The sequence below is a fragment of the Rana temporaria genome, chromosome 2 (assembly GCF_905171775.1).
Source record: "Rana temporaria chromosome 2, aRanTem1.1, whole genome shotgun sequence".
NCBI lineage: Eukaryota > Metazoa > Chordata > Amphibia > Anura > Ranidae > Rana > Rana temporaria.
In genome coordinates this window covers 197672329-197690451 of record NC_053490.1, presented here as the reverse complement: position 1 = coordinate 197690451, position 18123 = coordinate 197672329, and the positions used below count along the sequence as shown (strand labels likewise).

The 18123-nt window shown below is 42.0% G+C and overlaps 1 protein-coding gene across 1 annotated transcript in view; it reads left to right on the top strand.

Annotated features, from left to right (window-relative positions):
• COL4A1 (collagen type IV alpha 1 chain) overlaps positions 1-18123 on the top strand; it is a 195373-nt gene that overhangs the window by 156295 nt on the left and 20955 nt on the right. Inside the window, exons 29-37 of the mRNA XM_040336209.1 lie at positions 219-316; positions 2416-2566; positions 6415-6528; positions 8866-9033; positions 10535-10624; positions 15088-15234; positions 15880-15978; positions 16121-16210; positions 16345-16484. Of these exons, the coding sequence (XP_040192143.1) occupies positions 219-316; positions 2416-2566; positions 6415-6528; positions 8866-9033; positions 10535-10624; positions 15088-15234; positions 15880-15978; positions 16121-16210; positions 16345-16484 (1097 nt within the window). The remainder of the gene's footprint in view (positions 1-218; positions 317-2415; positions 2567-6414; positions 6529-8865; positions 9034-10534; positions 10625-15087; positions 15235-15879; positions 15979-16120; positions 16211-16344; positions 16485-18123) is intronic.

Below are 18123 nucleotides of genomic sequence, written 5' to 3'. Positions count from 1 at the left end.
ATAAAACAGTAAAGAGATTAAAAAAACTTTTTTTTTTTTTTTTTACAGTTGACATTGTATACATTTTTGAAGAACAGTTTAGGTTATAACTTATTCAGTAATTATTTCTGATACATTCACTTGCATCTTTGTGAATACCATATTTTATGGTGCAAACAGTTATTTGTCATTTTAAGATTTTTGCTTGAAGCATCCTAATTTGCATTGTACACACTTAGGCTACCCTGGAATGGATGGCCCGCGGGGAGTAGATGGCATTACTGGTCAGCCAGGTCGTGATGGTTTTCCTGGAGTTCAAGGTCTATCAGGAGAGAAAGTAAGTAGCAGATTTCACTTATGTAATCTAGAGGGCAGCTACTGTATACCGGGTGCATAGGATTAACTCTTTATAAGCCTATGTGGTTTAGAAGATTTGTATCGAATAGCAAAGGAAAGAAGGCAAAGCATTTAGCTAAACAGTCTAAGCACACCTTTTGCACACAATTTAAGAGCAGGAACACACAGAGAAAGTTTATATAAAGAATTTATTATTTGAAACAATAACATAAAGTCATGCTTCACGGGGGGAACGTGTAACTATAGCTAATTAAAGTAGAGTTCAACCCAAAAATTGAACTTCCACTTTTTGGAACCCCCCCCCCCCTTCCGGTGTCACATTTGGCACCTTTCAGGGGGGAGGAGGGAGCAGATACCTGTGCAATACAGGTATTTGCTCCCACTGCGGTGATCGCGGTGACCTACGCCACTACCTGCACCTACACTGTTCTCCCCCGCTGTCTTCTGGGAAACACACAGGTCCCAGAAGACAGCATGAACCAGTGAGGATGCGCAGCGTGACTCGCGCATGCGCAGTAGGGAACCAGGAAGTGAACCTGCAAGGCTTCACTTCCCGATTCCCTCACTGAGGATGGCGGCGGGGGCAGCCGAGAGCAGAGCGACTGATCAGCTTCAGTTGCCGACATTGTGGGTACCCTGGACAGGTAAGTGTCCATATATTTAAAGTCAGCAGCTGCAGTATTTGTAGCTGCTGCCTTTTAATATATTTTTTGGGGGCGGAACTCCGCTTTAAGAAAAAATGTCACTAGCAATCACGCAGAAGTTTTTTTTTTTTTGAGCCCCAACTGTAACAAAGTTTTATTACCTATTAATACAGCCACTAGAGCTATTAAGTTTTCAACTTTATGTAGGAAAACAAAGCTTTTGTGCTTGTGCTATTTACAGACTGTATAATAATATAATTATTGATACAACACAGCTCCCTGGTCCACAGTTCCAAATGTTTCTGGGCTCAATCAGCTGTTCAGTTTGTGTGTGGGAATTAGCTTTGCTGGCTCTTTTTCATTCATTTACTGCTCCAACACTTTAAAAGCCCCTCATTTATTCAAACACCTTTGTAAAGGCGAGGGAACCCATTCATCCATTACCTTGTCAAAATCCTAATGAGGCATAACTTACTTTAAATGTATTAGCACATAAATATGGACACTAGACGCCATGTTATCTAAGGCTGAGGCACTATCACTCAGAGATGGGTACCTTGCCACATGTCAAATAGGCAAAAGTACCCATATGTGATGATAATGAGGTTTGAGGATCCCAAACTAAGGGGGAATAGGGTGTTATACCCAAAATGTATAATCATGCAACCAAGATTCCATTGCAAGATTGAGCAGCTTAGCATAAAGAATCGTGCAGACACAAGCAGAGTATCATGAATTCCATTGCGACAGTTTGAGATAGGGTTATATAAATCTTGCTTAGCCAGAATTTACATAGCTGTCAATGAGCCCACCATAAACAGCTAAATGGTTATTGTTAACAGCACTTAGTAGAATCTGAAAACCAGAGAGCTTTAATGGGCCTATCATAAACCTACTCATTAAAAACACTCTAATTCACAGCATCTCTGACATGACCTGGGCCCAAGTAGCTGAACCCATTATCAAAATATTTTTTAACCACTTCAACACCGGAAGATTTGGCTGCCCAATGACCGGGCCATTTTTTGCGATTCGGCACTGCGTCGCTTTAACTGACAATTGTGCGGTCGTGCGATGTTGTACCCAAACAAAATTGATGTCCTTTTTTCCCCACAAATGGAGCTTTCTTTAGGTGGTATTTGATCACCTCTGCGGTTTTAATTTTTTGCGCCATAAACAAAAATAGAGCGTCAATTTTGAAAAAAAGGCAATATTTTTTACTTTTTTCTATAATAAATATGCCCAAAAAATATATATATAAAAAAACGAATTTCTTTCTCAGTTTAGGCTGAAATGTATTCTTCTACATATTTTTGTTAAAAAAAATCGCAATAAGCGTTTATTGATTGGTTTGCCCCAAAGTTATTGTGTACAAAATACCATCTGTTCAACTTATTTTTCACAAAAAATGACAACATTGTTTTAACATATCTAGGGTGAACCAGGACTGGGTCTTCCAGGCCCTAAAGGATTGCAAGGATCACCAGGTCCTTCTGGCCCTGCTGGAGAAAAAGGAAGTACAGGACCACCAGGTGTCCCTGGTGAACAGGGTCTTTCAGGGGTTCCTGGCCAATCGGGCACTAAAGGTACATAAAAATGGTTTTCTTTAGTGCAACACTGAGCAAAAAGTCGGAATTTATTTCAGTCATAGCAATGAAAGAACATTGTGGGAAGCTAATGCTAGTCATACACTTGGCATATTTATTGTTTAGTTTTCCATCAGATACCTACAGTAGTAATTGAGAGTGCAGAGGAATACCAGAAAAGTGCCATTCAGAAGGCATTTTTGATCAGTTTCATGCCACTTTAAAACATTTGATCCTTAAAAACTGGGAAACAGTTTAAACTTTGTCAGACAGCTGACATGACCAGGAATCCCAGGTAAACATCTCTGACATGAGGAACCCCTTAAAGCTGGCAGAAGTTGACAGTACAGGTTTGACCTACTGGAAAATGTAAAATGCATGTTCATGTAGATAAGAAGCCTGGCAAGAGGTTTTAGTGCTTGAAGGACACTCTGACTGAATAAATGTTACATAAAATAGACGATGTAGCAGTGCTTTTTATTACACTTCTAAACACAAATAAATAATACACCATCATATAAGATCACCTTAACATATCTCACTGAAATAAATATTAGGGGGTTGTGGATTCCACCTATTTATTATAACTAGGTATTCATGTGTCTATTCCTATGATTAGCTAGATGATCAAAGCTCTTTTATAGTTAATGTCGATACAATAATAAGGTTAGCTATTAAAAATAAACACACTGCTTAAATAAACAAGGGTCTGATTTATTTCCCAAGAAAATAGGAATGCTATAAATAAAACACTAAAAGAACATATTACAGAGCATATAAACCAAAGAACATAAAGATACTTTGCGCAAGGTCCTCCTTGAGATGCTGTCTCGGCTGCACTCAATGAAAAGAAAACTTAATTCCAGGCGGTTAATACTTTTAAAGCCCATTCAGACAACACCCACTGCCAGCCTATCTAGCCATCTGTATCCAATAAGAATCTTTAAGAGACAGTCCTTCTTAATATCTGTCCATCCTCCAGGAAGCATGCTGTAGTGTCCACTAGGGGCAGCATTTGTCCATGAATCACCGCTATTTGACCCAGTCATCTTTCAGTGACAACTAGCTTTTGATCTTCTGTAACTCAGGACATTTTAATTCACACCTCTCCAGAGGGTCTGCAGGAACATCCTGTCAGAGATGAATTCCCATTTATGACTCTTTATTATCAACACCCTGCTGGGTAACCTGCTGAATGGCATTCCAGGCTGCCCCCAAGAATGACACGACTAGGTATAATCAGGTTTTAACCTTCCAGAAACATCTGATATTAAAACACAAAAACCATGTTGCCTTCCAACACTCACCAACAAAGACAGGACATGAAAGGAACAGGGAATAAAAAAAAATGGCTAGATAGCCAGACAGCCCAGTACATCCGATAGCTTATCTAATAATAAAATCATATACAGTATCTTCCTCTTAACAATACCATAAGATATTCATTTTGATAGAGAAGTTGATCAGGTATTATGTATGAAAAAGGCATTTGGGTGCCAATACTAATATATTCAAAATTGATGTATGTTACATACCCCTATTGTAGGATGGTTTATAGAATCCCCAGCTAGAAATGTTGCTCTTTTTTATGTTAGCTTGAATGTCCATACTAGGCAAATGTGGGTTGTGGTGACCTGACTTCATTTAAAATGGTATTTAATCCAAAACTAAAAATGTAATACATCGCTGCTTACCAATCGTTAGATGTAATGGCTGCATTAGGTATATTTTTTAGGCTTTGTTCCCTGATCTGGCCAGTTACATACCTTCTGTATTAGAGTGGCACCATTCAGGATGAATGAGCACAGGGGGCAACTTTTGGACAGCAAGATTGCCAGTCGGGAGAGTAGTGCTAAATGTACTAGCAGATTTAAATACACTAACAAATTGAAGTCAAACTCCAGCTAATGCTTTATAAGCAGTTACAGCAAAATGCTTTCTTTCTTTTCGGGATAAAGGTTTTAAATAAATAAAAGTTGATCATTGTAAGCACACCTGTCTCTGTTAAATGATTTGTCTCAACCCTCCAACTGCTACAAACACAGCATGTTCTGTTAAAAAATAACATAATTATTGTCAGGATATCCAGTGAAAAATAGAAAAGAAAACCTGAAAAAGAAAATGAATGCAGCCATCACATCTAAAAATTGCTAGGATACAATACAATGTTTGCTTTTGGGTCTAATACCACTTTAATGTAAAACAAATGTATAAGCTTGAAGGACACTTTTTCCCCCCCAGTGCCTGCCATTCTCCAATGCATAGCCTAGAAGGAAACTTAATAAGTTAATTAATAAATGGGAGTGTATCAAATACATTTAAAACAATAAACAATGTATTTATATGTTCAATAATTGTGAAAGACTGAAAGTTAAACGTGTGACATCTAATGTTATAAAAAATTAATTACCAGAAACTGTAATTTGACTAAACATAAAATTAACATATTTCTTGCACTTGAGTGTTACAAAGAATTGGGGTTTTATGAGTATGTAAAAATTAAAAATAAATAAAAATCAATAGCCAACAGGTCTATATTTTCATGTGGAAGTAAGCAAAAACAGATATAATTTATTTGGACTATGATAAAGCCTTCCTTATAGCTGGAAAGTATGACATTTAAGGTATCTTGGTTTAAAAAAATATTGAAAACAATTTTGTAACTGAATAGAAAACTCCTTTAGAGACTTTGGCCCGGATTCACATACATTGGCGCATATTTATGCCGGCGTAGCGTATCGAATATACACTATGCTGACGCACCGCACAGAGGCAAGCACAGTATTCACAAAGCACTTGCCCCCAGTCGCTGTTAAAGATATGCTGGGTTTCCTCAGCGTAAGCCAGCGTAGGTGGAAGTGGGCATGAGCCATGCTAATGAGGCGTGACCCCATGTAAATGAAGGACTGAGCGTCATAAAGTTACGAATAACGTACGGTGCATGCGCCGTCCCGTGGACGCATCCCAGTGCGCATGCTCAGAATCACGTCGAAACAACTGCCTAAGATACGTCGAATCACTGCCTATGACGTGAACGTAACCTACGCCTAGCCCTATTCACGTACTACGTAAACGGCGTAAAATATGACGGCTGTGTTCCCTGGTCCATACCTTTGCATGACTTGCGCCTCCTATATGGGGAATAACTTTACGCCGGACGTAGGACTTACGCAAAGCGCGTATATTATGTGCTGGGCGCAAGTACATTTGTGAATCGGCGTATCTCCCTCATTTGCATAGGTGAATAGGAAATCAATGGGAGTACCACTTGCGGCCAGCGTAAATATGCGCCAACGATACGCCGTCGTAGGAAAATTACATCGGTCAGATGAAGCCTATTTTCAGGCGTATCTAGTTTTGTGGGCACGGCGCACAGATACGACGGCGCATACTTACACTTACGTGGCATATCTCGAGATATACGTCGGCGTAAGTGTTTTGTGAATCCGGGCCAATATGTACTCAGTTGGTCAATGACTTGGTCAATGACTCAACCAATGTGTCAAAGACACCCTGGATGATTGGGCAACTGCATGTGAATTGAGGTTCTGTTTGGATAAATGTGAAGTTATGCATTGGGTATAATCAATGATAGAGATATATTCAATGTCCTTATAGACCACAAACTTAATAACAGCACACAATGATAAATTGCAAAAAGCTAAGATTTGAGAGGGAGAGACATTATTTTGCATCTATAGAAAATATTAATTACCTTACAGTACTTTGAACTGCATCACAGAGCCTCCACAGTGGTGACATATGTTTTTGTATCTTGTAAAGCTTTGTATCTTTGTTATATGTTGTGGTACAAAGAAAATAACATATATATATATATTTCTTTAAAGGTGACACTGGTCCTGCTGGAGCAACAGGCATGAGAGGTAATCCTGGTGCACCCGGTATTGGTCCACATGGAGAACCAGGGCCTCAAGGATCACAGGGATCTCCTGGAGTTCCAGGTAACTAAATATTTGCAGTGGACAGTTGAATGGTTTTAAAAGATTTGTCAGAGTTAAAGGAAATAGATTGTATCTTTCTTACCCAGAAAAGTCTCACCAATTAGCACCACATCATACTGTCTATAATCCAGCCTTCAGATCCTTGAAGTGGCACCAACCTGTTAGTCACCAAGCTGAGAAGATGTATTCCTGTCCTCCTACTCCACTATCCTGGGAGAACTTCTTTTAAACTTTGATCAAGTGACCCAGTCACCTGATCTTATTTTCTATCTATTAGGCCTTGTACACACGACCGAACATGTCTGCTGAAACTGATCCGCTGACCAGTTTCAGCAGACATGTTTGGTCGTGTGTACAGCCGACCGGACCGGATTCCCGGCCGAGCGGACTTTTTCCAGCGGACAAATGTTTCTTAGCATGCTAAGAAACATGTCCGCTGGAAGCCTGTCCGTCGGACGTGTTCGGTCGTCTGTACAGACTCACCGGACACGTCCGATCGGCCGCCATCCCTTGCATGCGTCGAAGTGATTCGACGCATGCGTGGAAGCATCGAACTTCCAGGGTCGCGCGCGGCGACAGCGTGGCCACGTCGCGACACGTCACCGCGTTTGTTTTCCGCTGGGATTTTGGTCTGATGGTGTGTACAGCCATCAGACCAAAATACGGCAGCGGACATGTCCGATGAAAACGGTCCGCGGATCGTTTTCATCGGACAGATCCGCTGGTGTGTACGGGGCCTTACACTCTATTATTTTCCCCTTAATATCCATACAGTGATTGAATATAATGTAATAAATAAGGGGAGAGAGAAAAAAAAAACACTTCCTGTCCTGTAGTATTGCACAAACTTTAAAATAGCTTAACAATATAGCATATCATATACTTTGAGGTTGATTTACTAAAGGCAAAGAGGCTGGGGATTTTTTCCTTAGCTTAGTAAATGTGTTGAAAATGCCCTTTGCAAAGAATACCAAATCACCTGCAAGGAAAATTTAAAAATATATATATTTTTGCTTGCAGATGATTAAAGGAGCTGTAAACCTACGTGTTTGTTTTTTCACCTTAATGCAGCCTATGCAATATGGTAAAAAAACACCTTACAGTGTCCGGCCCCCCAGCCCCCCGTTTTACTTACCTGTGCTCCGAATTTCCATGGACACGATCCCGCGTGGCTCTCTCCACGGCTTCTCTGCTCTTAATTGGTTGATAGCAGCGCAGCCATTGGCTCCCACTGCTGTCAATCAAATCCAATGACACTTGCGCAGGGGGCGGGGCCAAGTGTATGACAGTGTATGAGACATGAGCGTGTCCGCAAGGTAACCCCCTCGGGAGAGATCTTCCCAGAGAGGGTTATCTAATAAAGGGAGGAGCCGCGAGAGCCGCCGTGGGACCCCACAATAGGTGGATCGGGCTACTCTGTCCAAAACAAACTGCACAGTGGAGGTAAGTAAGACATGTTTGTTATTTAAAAAAAAAAAACAGGAACCTTTAACATCACTTTAAGGTGATGGAAGTCAGCAGAAATTCACCTCATTCACAAAGCTAAAGGAATAATTCCTTACAAAGCGAAAATTCACTCACAAAGTAAATGGAGTCAACCACATAGTGTCCTCCTCCATACAAGATTATGTATAGTATCTTTAATGCAGCCTAACAATTCTCCAGGATGCTGGGTATTGCAGGGAAATGGCGCACACAATTAAAGCCTTAGTATAATGCTAGAGTTGCTTTAATGTAACACTATAGAACAAATAGAAAGCACACAAGCATTGCATAACGCAAAAGGAAAAGTGGTCTTCGCAAATAACAAGCAGCTACTGTCTCTAGTGTGCATCACCACTGTTGCATTCCAAGAGTGGACTCTGTTAACCAGAGCTCTAATGAAGTGGATCTGTCCTTAAAATTTGTCAGTTGTAATGCATGCTAGAGACAGCAGCTGCATGCTGTCTACAGTATTTACTACGAGGATTTCTTCACTCTTTATTCTTACGATGTGGGTTGATCTGGTCTCTTCTTGGATGTTATTGTATATGAAAAAAACAAGGTTTAAAGAACACTTGTGAACACCAGTTTTTCATTTTTTTATAAAAGTTTTATAACGATGTGATGTAATGCTTTTTTCATTTTTTTCCTACAATATTTTATAAGGATTCTCAATTAAAATTTGTTTTAGTTGCTAATTTTAGTAGTATTACTTTTCTTTGATGTTTAGTACACCTTTAATATTTGTGTATTGTATGTGATACATTTATGGTGTCATTTCTCACTTTGTCACAGATTTGAAAATCAGATACTGTTTATTTAGCACATAATATCCCCATGCAATATTACTTACAGGCCCTGTTGGACAGAAAGGAGACAGAGGATATCCTGGATTCCCTGGAGCAGATATGTCAGGACCAAAAGGAGACAAGGGAAAATCAGGCATGCCTGGGTCCATGGGTATGCCAGGTTTGCTTGGACAACCGGGTCCACCAGGAAAAGACGGGGCGCCAGGTTTTCAAGGTAACCTGATGTTTTATACCGATCATCAGCTGGAACATCGTGCCACTTAGTTTATAACACCTTTGATAAATCCTATACTGTAAAATATGTGTATATGCTAATATAGGGTGACCAGATATCCCCGGTTTCCGGGGACAGTCCCTGGATTGAGAACACTGTCCCCGGACCAAGTCTGTCAGCGGTTTTGTCCCCAGATTGGATTTAAACAGGGGCTGGGACGATTTCAAAGACAGTCTGAATTAAAGACCCCTGCTCTGCTGCTCCTACTAGCTTAGGGGGGTGTATTTTCTTCATGATCTGTGCCCCTTTCTGATGATCATGTGCTGGTCGGAGTGGAGGGAATATTTCTTCAGTTTCGGGTGCATGCCCCTTCAGCTCCACTTGCATGTTCTTCTGCCTTGGCTCAAGGCCCGCCAGCTGCCTGCCTATATAATTTCCTTCCCTGGCAGAGTGATCTTCCTCCGCTCTCCACCCAGTAGTAGCCGGGACCTGGAGAGTAAGACTTGACAGGCTGTGAGGCAGGCGGCGGTGGCGCCGGGCAGAGAGTCGCTGATTGCCGCCATTACCAGTAAAAAAAAAATACGTCCCTGGATTTAATTTGAAAAATCTGGTCCACTTATGCTAATGTACAATTTTCAAGCCAGGTTCAGGTGTAAGCACAGTTCCACATTACTGCCAATGTTAACCATGACTCTTTTATCAGTACAGCTTCCAAGCCCAAAATCTGAAGAATTTGATAACGTTTTAATAAATGTGGAGCAGATACTCATATTTCTCTTTCTTAAAGGACTGATTGCAGATTAAAATATTAGTTCTAAAGTGGTTATGCTCATTTAAAAATAATTTCTATGCTGCACAGATTTTCAATAAGAACATGTGAAAGGTTGAATTGGGACATGCAGTATACACCTATGTTCTCTTCTGTATAGACTAGTCATTTTATCGATTTTTAAATAAACTGGGTTCCATAAATAGACCACTGTCTCTTCCGAATGGAAGAAAATGTGTGAACCAAGCGTCCACCTTCTCATATAGCATAAGCCCTATGGTCATGAATCATAAGCTTGAATTGTACCTTGAATGTGCTGGGGTGGCTATAACAAAGAAGAGTGCATTCCTCCTTGGAATGGATCCATCACCTTCTGTCTGGGCTGATTGGATCAGAGGGCCCATAGAGTAGAGCAGGCTGTGCCTGTGTCTACTCGGCATATGCAGAGTGGACACAGACCTGTCATCCACCCGCTCTGCTCATTGTGGCCCATGATGGTTACCAAGTCGCCTAAGTGGCCCTTGCTCTTCAAAAGGTTGGGCACCCCTGACATAGGAGGTTTGCATGGGGATTTCAAAGCAGCAGAGTGTTTATGAGATTCCCATACCTGCATGGTGTGCATCAATATAGGATTGATAATCTGCGGTCTATTGGTATGAATATTTTGTATTTGGAGTCCATTGTGTTGATATGAAGTAAACAAAATGTTCACTTTTTTGTCTTTCATTTTAGGCCAAAAAGGAGAAATGGGTTTTATGGGAGTTCCAGGAACCGCTGGTCAGCCGGGTTCCCCAGGAAATCCAGGCTTATCCGGAGAAAAAGGTAAATTAAATCTTCATATTTATTGAATGATGTTTTGGTCCACAATATAACAGCTATAGCAGAGATTTCTCATATGAAAAGAAGTCTTTTTTACCTTTTATTTTAGATGAACACGTTAACCACTTGCCGACCAGCCGCCGTAGTTTTACAGCAGCAGGTCGGCTCCCCTGCGCGAGAGCACGTAATATAACGTCGGCTCTCGCACAGGACACTCGGAGCGCGTGCGCACCGCCGGGCACCCGCGATTGCTCATTACAGAGCGGAGACCAGGAGCTGTGTGTGTAAACACACAGCTCCCGGTCCTGTCAGGGAGAGAAATGCTGATATATACAATGTATGAACAGAAGATCAGTCATTTCCCCTAGTGAGGCCACCCCCCCTACAGTAAGAACACACCCAGGGAACATACTTAACCCCTTTCCCGCCCCCTAGTGTTATCCCCTTCACTGCCAGTGGCATTTTTATAGTAATCCAATGATCGCTATAAAAATGCCAATGGTCCCAAAAATATGTCAAAAGTGTCCGAAGTGTCCGCCATAATGTTGCAGTACCGAAAAAAATCGCTGATCGCCGCCATTACTAGTAAAAAAAAATATTAATAAAAATGCCATAAAAATACCCCCTATTTTGTAAACGCTATAACTTTTGCGCAAACCAATCAATAAACGCTTATTGCGATTTTTTAACGATAAATATGTAGAAGAATACGTATCGGCCTAAACTGAGGAAAAAAATGTTTTTTTTTATATATTTTTTGTGGATATTTATTATAGCAAAAAGTAAAAAATATTATTTTTTTTCAAAATTGTCGCTCTATTTTTGTTTATAGCGCAAAAACTAAAAACCGCAGAGGTGATCAAATACCACCAAAAGAAGGCTCTATTTGTGGGGAAAAACGGACGCCAATTTTGTTTGGGAGTCACGTCGCATGACCGCGCAATTGTCAGTTAAAGCGACGCAGTGCCGAATCGCAAAAAGTGCTCTGGTCTTTGACCAGCAATATGGTCTGGGGGTTAAGTGGTTAAGAGATCAGTTTGGTGTAGCTATTGATAGTATTGTTTCTTAATCTATTGAAGACCTTGTTTCTCTATTTATTTGTAATTTTAATAATATAATACAGGATTTATATAGAGCCAATAGTTTGTGCAGTGCTATACAACATGAGGGCAGACAGAATAGTTACAATTCAATACAATATAGGAGGATATACTGTATACTGTGTAGCACTACCCCCACAGGAGCTGCTGGTTATATTTTGGGTGGCATGTTACCTCTTACCTCTCATTATATTCTCGCTGTCCAGGGTGAAAGGAGAGTCCGCAGAATCTCAATGTCCATACACAATGTACCTCCTTTCTCTTTGGGTTTATTTTGGAGAACTTTAGTAGAAAAGATTCAGAGTGGGGAGTGGAAGGGTAGGTAGGTTCAGGTGTATAGTCACAAATAGGAAAACACTCCTGTTTCCAGCAAACAGTTCTCGCCGCCACTCTAGCCAGAGTGAGTATTGCTCACCCGGATAGGTCCCTCTCACTGGCCTAGCACCCGGGATGACATACGAAATAATGTACAGTCTCTGCCACAGACCTTCCTTTCTCGGTGAGATATTTTGGTCCGGAATCCTCTGCCACAGGATTTAGCACCCGGATCTCTTTAGTTTTTCTTACTTGAACCTTCAGACCCAACAGGCGACACTGTCAGGCCTCTCGGTGTACAGTGCATCCTCGGATGAAGCTTCCAGGCCTTCTCCTAAGGTAACAGCCTCTTGCATGGTGCTTACCAGGATAGGTCCTCCCCTGGTCTCCTTCATCAAGTGGCTTCCTCCCGCAGGACGGACAGCACAGAATCACCTCTGCGGTACAAGCCCCAGTCAGACAACTGGGCCCACCAGACGAAGCCGCAGCCCCGGGCCAACGTAGTCCCGGAGCTAGGATACACAACATGCACCTCCGGTCAGGCAGGCCACGAGGCGTGAACGGACCCCGCACCAATGGCGTCTGTCCCTCCCCAGCATGCACAGCGGGGCAACCACTCCCCCTAATTCGCTGCTGAAGGGGACAATCGATGTACCATGACCTAACTGCTGCCACCCTTGGCCTGGGGAAGTAATAACACCCCCAGGCGATCAATGGTGGATCACTCCCAGCACAGCCATGGATAGAACAGAGGCTAAATTGCCCTTAATCACTCTGGTCTGAGCCAAATAACAGCTCAGACCCCCATTAAATTTGAGGCAGCACCTGTTCATCAGGAGCAGGGCACTACAACTGTATGTACATGGGACAGTCACATTTGCTCATTGCATACGCAGGTTATGCCTCTTGCTTCACAATGCTGAGCAATAGTTGTGATTTGCTGCTCAATCTGACATTCTTCAAGTCTCTGAGACAGCCGACTCATTAAAAACAATGCATTGCGACTGATATCTAACAGTCGGTAAGACAGAGACAGAATAATTGGACTAAAGCACCCTTTAGTGGCTTATCTAAATGTTTAATGCAATAGCAAATATAAAGATACTTGTAAAAACAAACTGTGTCAAAATTAAAGCTGGATACACATGGGTCAAAAATCGTCAAAAAATTATCGGCTTTCAGCCCGTGTGTACAGCTCTTCGTCTGACAGAAGCCAATGTCTGTGAATGTTGATCAGTGTGTTCTGGCGGGGGGCAGTCCCCCCGTCAGAACATAATAGCTCATTGTGGAGATCACCACACTAACATCGAATGTGTTAGTACGACAATCTGTATGTTTATTTTCATTTAGCCTGCAGGGTTGAATAAAAGGAAACTTCCTGTGTGTACCCATCATTAGTCTGACCATACAGGGAGTTTTTTTTTTTTGATCAGTCAGGCCCCGTACACACGACCAGTTTCCTTGGCAGAATTCAGCTTCCGACCGAGTTTCTGGCTGAATTCTGCCGAGAAACCTGGCCGTGTGTACACTTTCGGCCGAGGAAGCCGACGAGGACCTCGGCGAGGAAATAGAGAACATGTTCTCTATTTCCTCGTTGTTCTATGGGAGCTCTCGGCCCGCCGAGCTCCTCGGCGGCTTCAGGGCTGAACTGGCCGAGGAGCTCGATGTGTTTGGCACGTCGAGTTCCTCGGCCGTGTGTACGGGGCCTTAGTGGGCTTTTGGCTTGAAGAAAATCCTAATATAATTATGCATCATAATATAAATAACACTAACAGAACTCACTGATTTCACAATCCACTCACCAGCCACTTTATCTAGTACCGGGTTGGACCCCATTTTGCCTTCAGAACTGCCTAATTCTTCATGGCATAGATTCAACAAGGTGTTGGAAAAATTCCTCCGAGATTTTGGTCCATATTGACATGATAGCATCACGCAGTTGCTGCAGATTTGTCAGGTGCACATCCATAATGCAAATCTCCCATTCTACCACATCCAAAGGGTGCTCTATTGGATTGAGACCTGGTGACTGTGGAGGCCATTGGAGTACAGTGACCTCATTGTCATGTTCAAGAAAGCAGTTTGAGATAATTTGAGCTTTGTGACATGGTGCATTATCATGCTGGAAGTAGCGATCCGAAGATGGGTACACTGTAGTCATAAAGGGATGGACATGGTCAGCAACAATACTCGGGTAGGCTGTGGAGTTTAAACAATGCTCAATTGGTACTAAGGGGTCCAAAGTGCACCAAGAAAATACCCCCCACACCATTACACCACCAGCCTGAACCATTGATACAAGGCGGGATTGAATCAAGCTTTCATGTTGTTTACACCAAATTCTGACCCTACCATCTGAATGTTGCAGCTGAAATCGAGACTCATCAGATCAGGTTTTTCCAATCTTTTATTGTCCAATTTTGGAGAACCTGTGAAAATTGCAGCCTCAGTGGCACCTGACCCGGTGCAGTCTTCTGCTGCTGTATCCCATCTGCTTCAAGCTTTCGATGTGTTGTACATTCAGAGATGGTATTCTGCATACCTTGGTTGTTGCCTTTCTATCAACTCAAACCAGTCTGCCCATTCTACTCTGACCTCTGACATCAAAAGACATTTTCTTCCACACAACTGCCGCTCACTGAATATTTTCTATTTTTGGGACAAGTCATCTTCATCACATCAAGATGCCTAAATGCATTGAGTTGCTGCCATGTGGTTGGCTGATTAACAATTTGTGCAACCAAGCAATTAAACAGGTGTACCTAATAAAGTGTCTGGTGAGTGTATATTGTTGCATTGAGGGCTTTAAACAAAACCTATATCATAATTTGTAAAGAAAGATTATATACTAGCTAAGCAGGGTAAGAGTTTAGACTGAAGGAAGAATGTATTGCCACAGTTTTTATAATTTTAAACAATTTTAATCGTTTTTAAATGCAAGGTCCTGGGGAAAAAAAATGTTTTTAGTTTCATGCATATTGTAAAGGTTGGTATGTGTGTAAACTCATGTAGGATCATGAAAACTGAATTGTTTGTCCTTATGGTATTCAGGTGATTCTGGTTCTCCTGGGATCCGTGGCGAGCCAGGATTTCCTGGTTTTAAAGGTGAAAAGGGTGAAGATGGACTGCAAGGACCACCAGGATCTCTTCCGTCCATGGAAAACATGAAGGGTCAAAAGGGAGATCAGGGAGACAAAGGTAAAGTTTGTATGGCCACAAATGTGGCACTCAACAGTCTACACCATAAAAAAACTGACAAAGCACTTTTTGCTTCTGACTGGGCACAAAAAACAAAACAAAGCAGTGTTATACTTCAAAATTAAGGCTGTGGCCTACCCTGAATAAGAATCTTTATACAGTAACTAAGCCGGCCCAGACTAGGAAAACAAACATCATAGGGGTGTTAACACCTCCCTATGCTAACCAAAACTTACATACAAATTCAACTTAAAGCAGAGTTCCACCCAAAAATGGAACTTCCGCTTTAAGTACTTGTGACCCCCTGACATTCCACATTTGGCATATCAGAGTGGAAGTTCACCGCTACCCCCTCACTCCTTGCAATCTTCTGGGACACGTCACAGGTCCCAGATGATTGCCCAGCCACTAACAACGCGCAGCATGGTTCGTGCATCTGCAGTGTGCACCCAGCTGTGAAGCCACAGCCGGGTGCCCACACTTCCAATGACGGCACCACAGAGAGGAGGGAGGAGAGAGGCGAGGCTTCAGGTGGCTGCATCGCTGGACCATAGGACAGGTGAGTGTCTGACTTTTAAATGGGTGGAACTCCGCTTTAAGGACAAACAACCTTGCCTGTACAGTACAATGTTGCTTTTTTTCTAGGTCTAATTGGTATTGAAGGACAAAAGGGGAGGCAGGGTGAAATAGGAAGCTTTGGAATGCCTGGAAAAGATGGAGATCAAGGAATGCCAGGAAAACCAGGTGAACTATATTTCCTTAATACTGTATATTTTATTTTTTACTCAATATTATGTTCATTTGTTATCTATCTTATTAGTTTCTACGAAGCAGTTTTTCTAAATGTCTGCTTACTCTTTTTTACTGTAATGTAATACAATTACAGGAGCCAAAGGAGACAAGGGAAGTCACGGTGTGCCAGGAGGTCCAGGAACTGCAGGTCCAAAAGGATCCATGGGAGAAATGGGATTACCAGGTAGAGATAATTTACTATCAAAGTATAATTGTAAACTAAGCATTATAAGGCAATATTATCTGGTATGAAAAGTGTTAGGGGAGCAGTGGTGGTATTATGTCATGGTTTATTGCTAAGGCTAAATTTATATATAGGATCTACTGGACCAAAGGGAGAACATGGTATTCAAGGCACTCCAGGTCTACCAGGTGTAACTGGGATCAAAGGTGAAAGGGGGCTGAAAGGTGAAGATGGGCCTCCAGGTGTTGGTATTCCTGGACCTCCAGGGTCAAAGGTAAATACTGTAAGATACATATATTGATACAAATATTAAGGTAAATATAGTGAGATTGCAATATTGATATCAAATTAAAGGTACATACAGTGATATATATTTAGGGGTTGATGTACTGTTTGCAAATTGACTGTGCACTTTCCAAGGAAAGTTGCAATTTTCAGGGGAATATGCTCCAGAGCTTAGTGAATGTAGTGAAATTTAATTTTGAACAGAATACCCAATCATGTGCAAAGAAAATATATATTGTTTGCAGTAGTGGATTCATTAGGCACTTGGGAAAATGTTCATTCAAAGTGCAACTTCCCTTGTAAATTGAACTGTCTATTTTCCTTTAGTAAATACATCCCACAATGATATAAACTTTAACACACTTGCCTCACCAAAAATGAATTATAGTTTACAGACACATTATATGCTATATCAGTCTTCTTAGTGGCCGTAAAACGTATTCAGAAGCAAGTAAGGAGCGTCCCTACTAGTACTATTTGGCTACTGATAGTACACAGGTTTGGCTGAAAGCACTATATAAAAAAAATAGCCACATACCAAGTATTCCATACTAGTCCATTGCTATTGATAGGCTAGGGCAGCGATGGCACCCTAGACATTTTGGAACTACATTTTCCATGATGCTCCAGTACACTGCATAGTGCATGAACATCATGGGAAATGTAGTTCCAAAACATCTGGGGTGCCAAGTTTTGCCATCACTGGGCTAGGACTTTATAAGATGGATCTCTTTGTTTCGCATTTGAGTAGAAGATAAATTACTCAACAACCATTTAGAAGATTTATGGGCGAGTTTTCACATTTTCAACCACAAATTCTCTCTAGAAACGTCTACCTTGCTTTTCAGGTATTGATCAACTATGACACTACTTTATAGTTCTTGCCAATTCCTTGACATTCACACTATCTAGGCATTTCGCTGAAAACGTCTCTACTGGCCCATGACTTGCAGTAGTTCATACTCTAATGCATCCTACTCAGGGGCGTTGCTAGGTGCGAAAAAGATCAGGGGTTTCAGCCCGAAGCCAAGCTTGCACTGGGGGGGGGGGGGGGTGCGGGCGGTGGAGTGGCGCAGGGTGACCTACCTGACACACATACCCTGACCTACGTGAGTGTGTGTGTCAGTACACACACACACAATGACATAACTTTCATACACTGACATGACCTGACTACACTGACCTGCATACACTGACCTGACCTGACTACACTGACCTGTCCTGACTACACTGACCTGTCCTGACTACACTGACCTGTCTACACTGACCTGACCACACTGACCTGACCTGACTACACTGACCTGACCTGACTACACTGACCTGCATACACTGACCTGACCTGACTACACTGACCTGTCCTGACTAGACTGACCTGTCTTGACTACACTGACCTGTCTTGACTACACTGACCTGTCTACACTGACCTGACTACACTGACCTGACCTGACTACACTGACCTGTCCTAACTACACTGACCTGACCTGACTACACTGACCTGACTACACTGACCTGTCTACACTGACCTGACTACACCGACCTGACCTGACTACACTGACCTGACCTGACTACACTGACCTGACTACACTGAGCTGACCTGACTACACTGACCTGTCCTGACTACACTGACC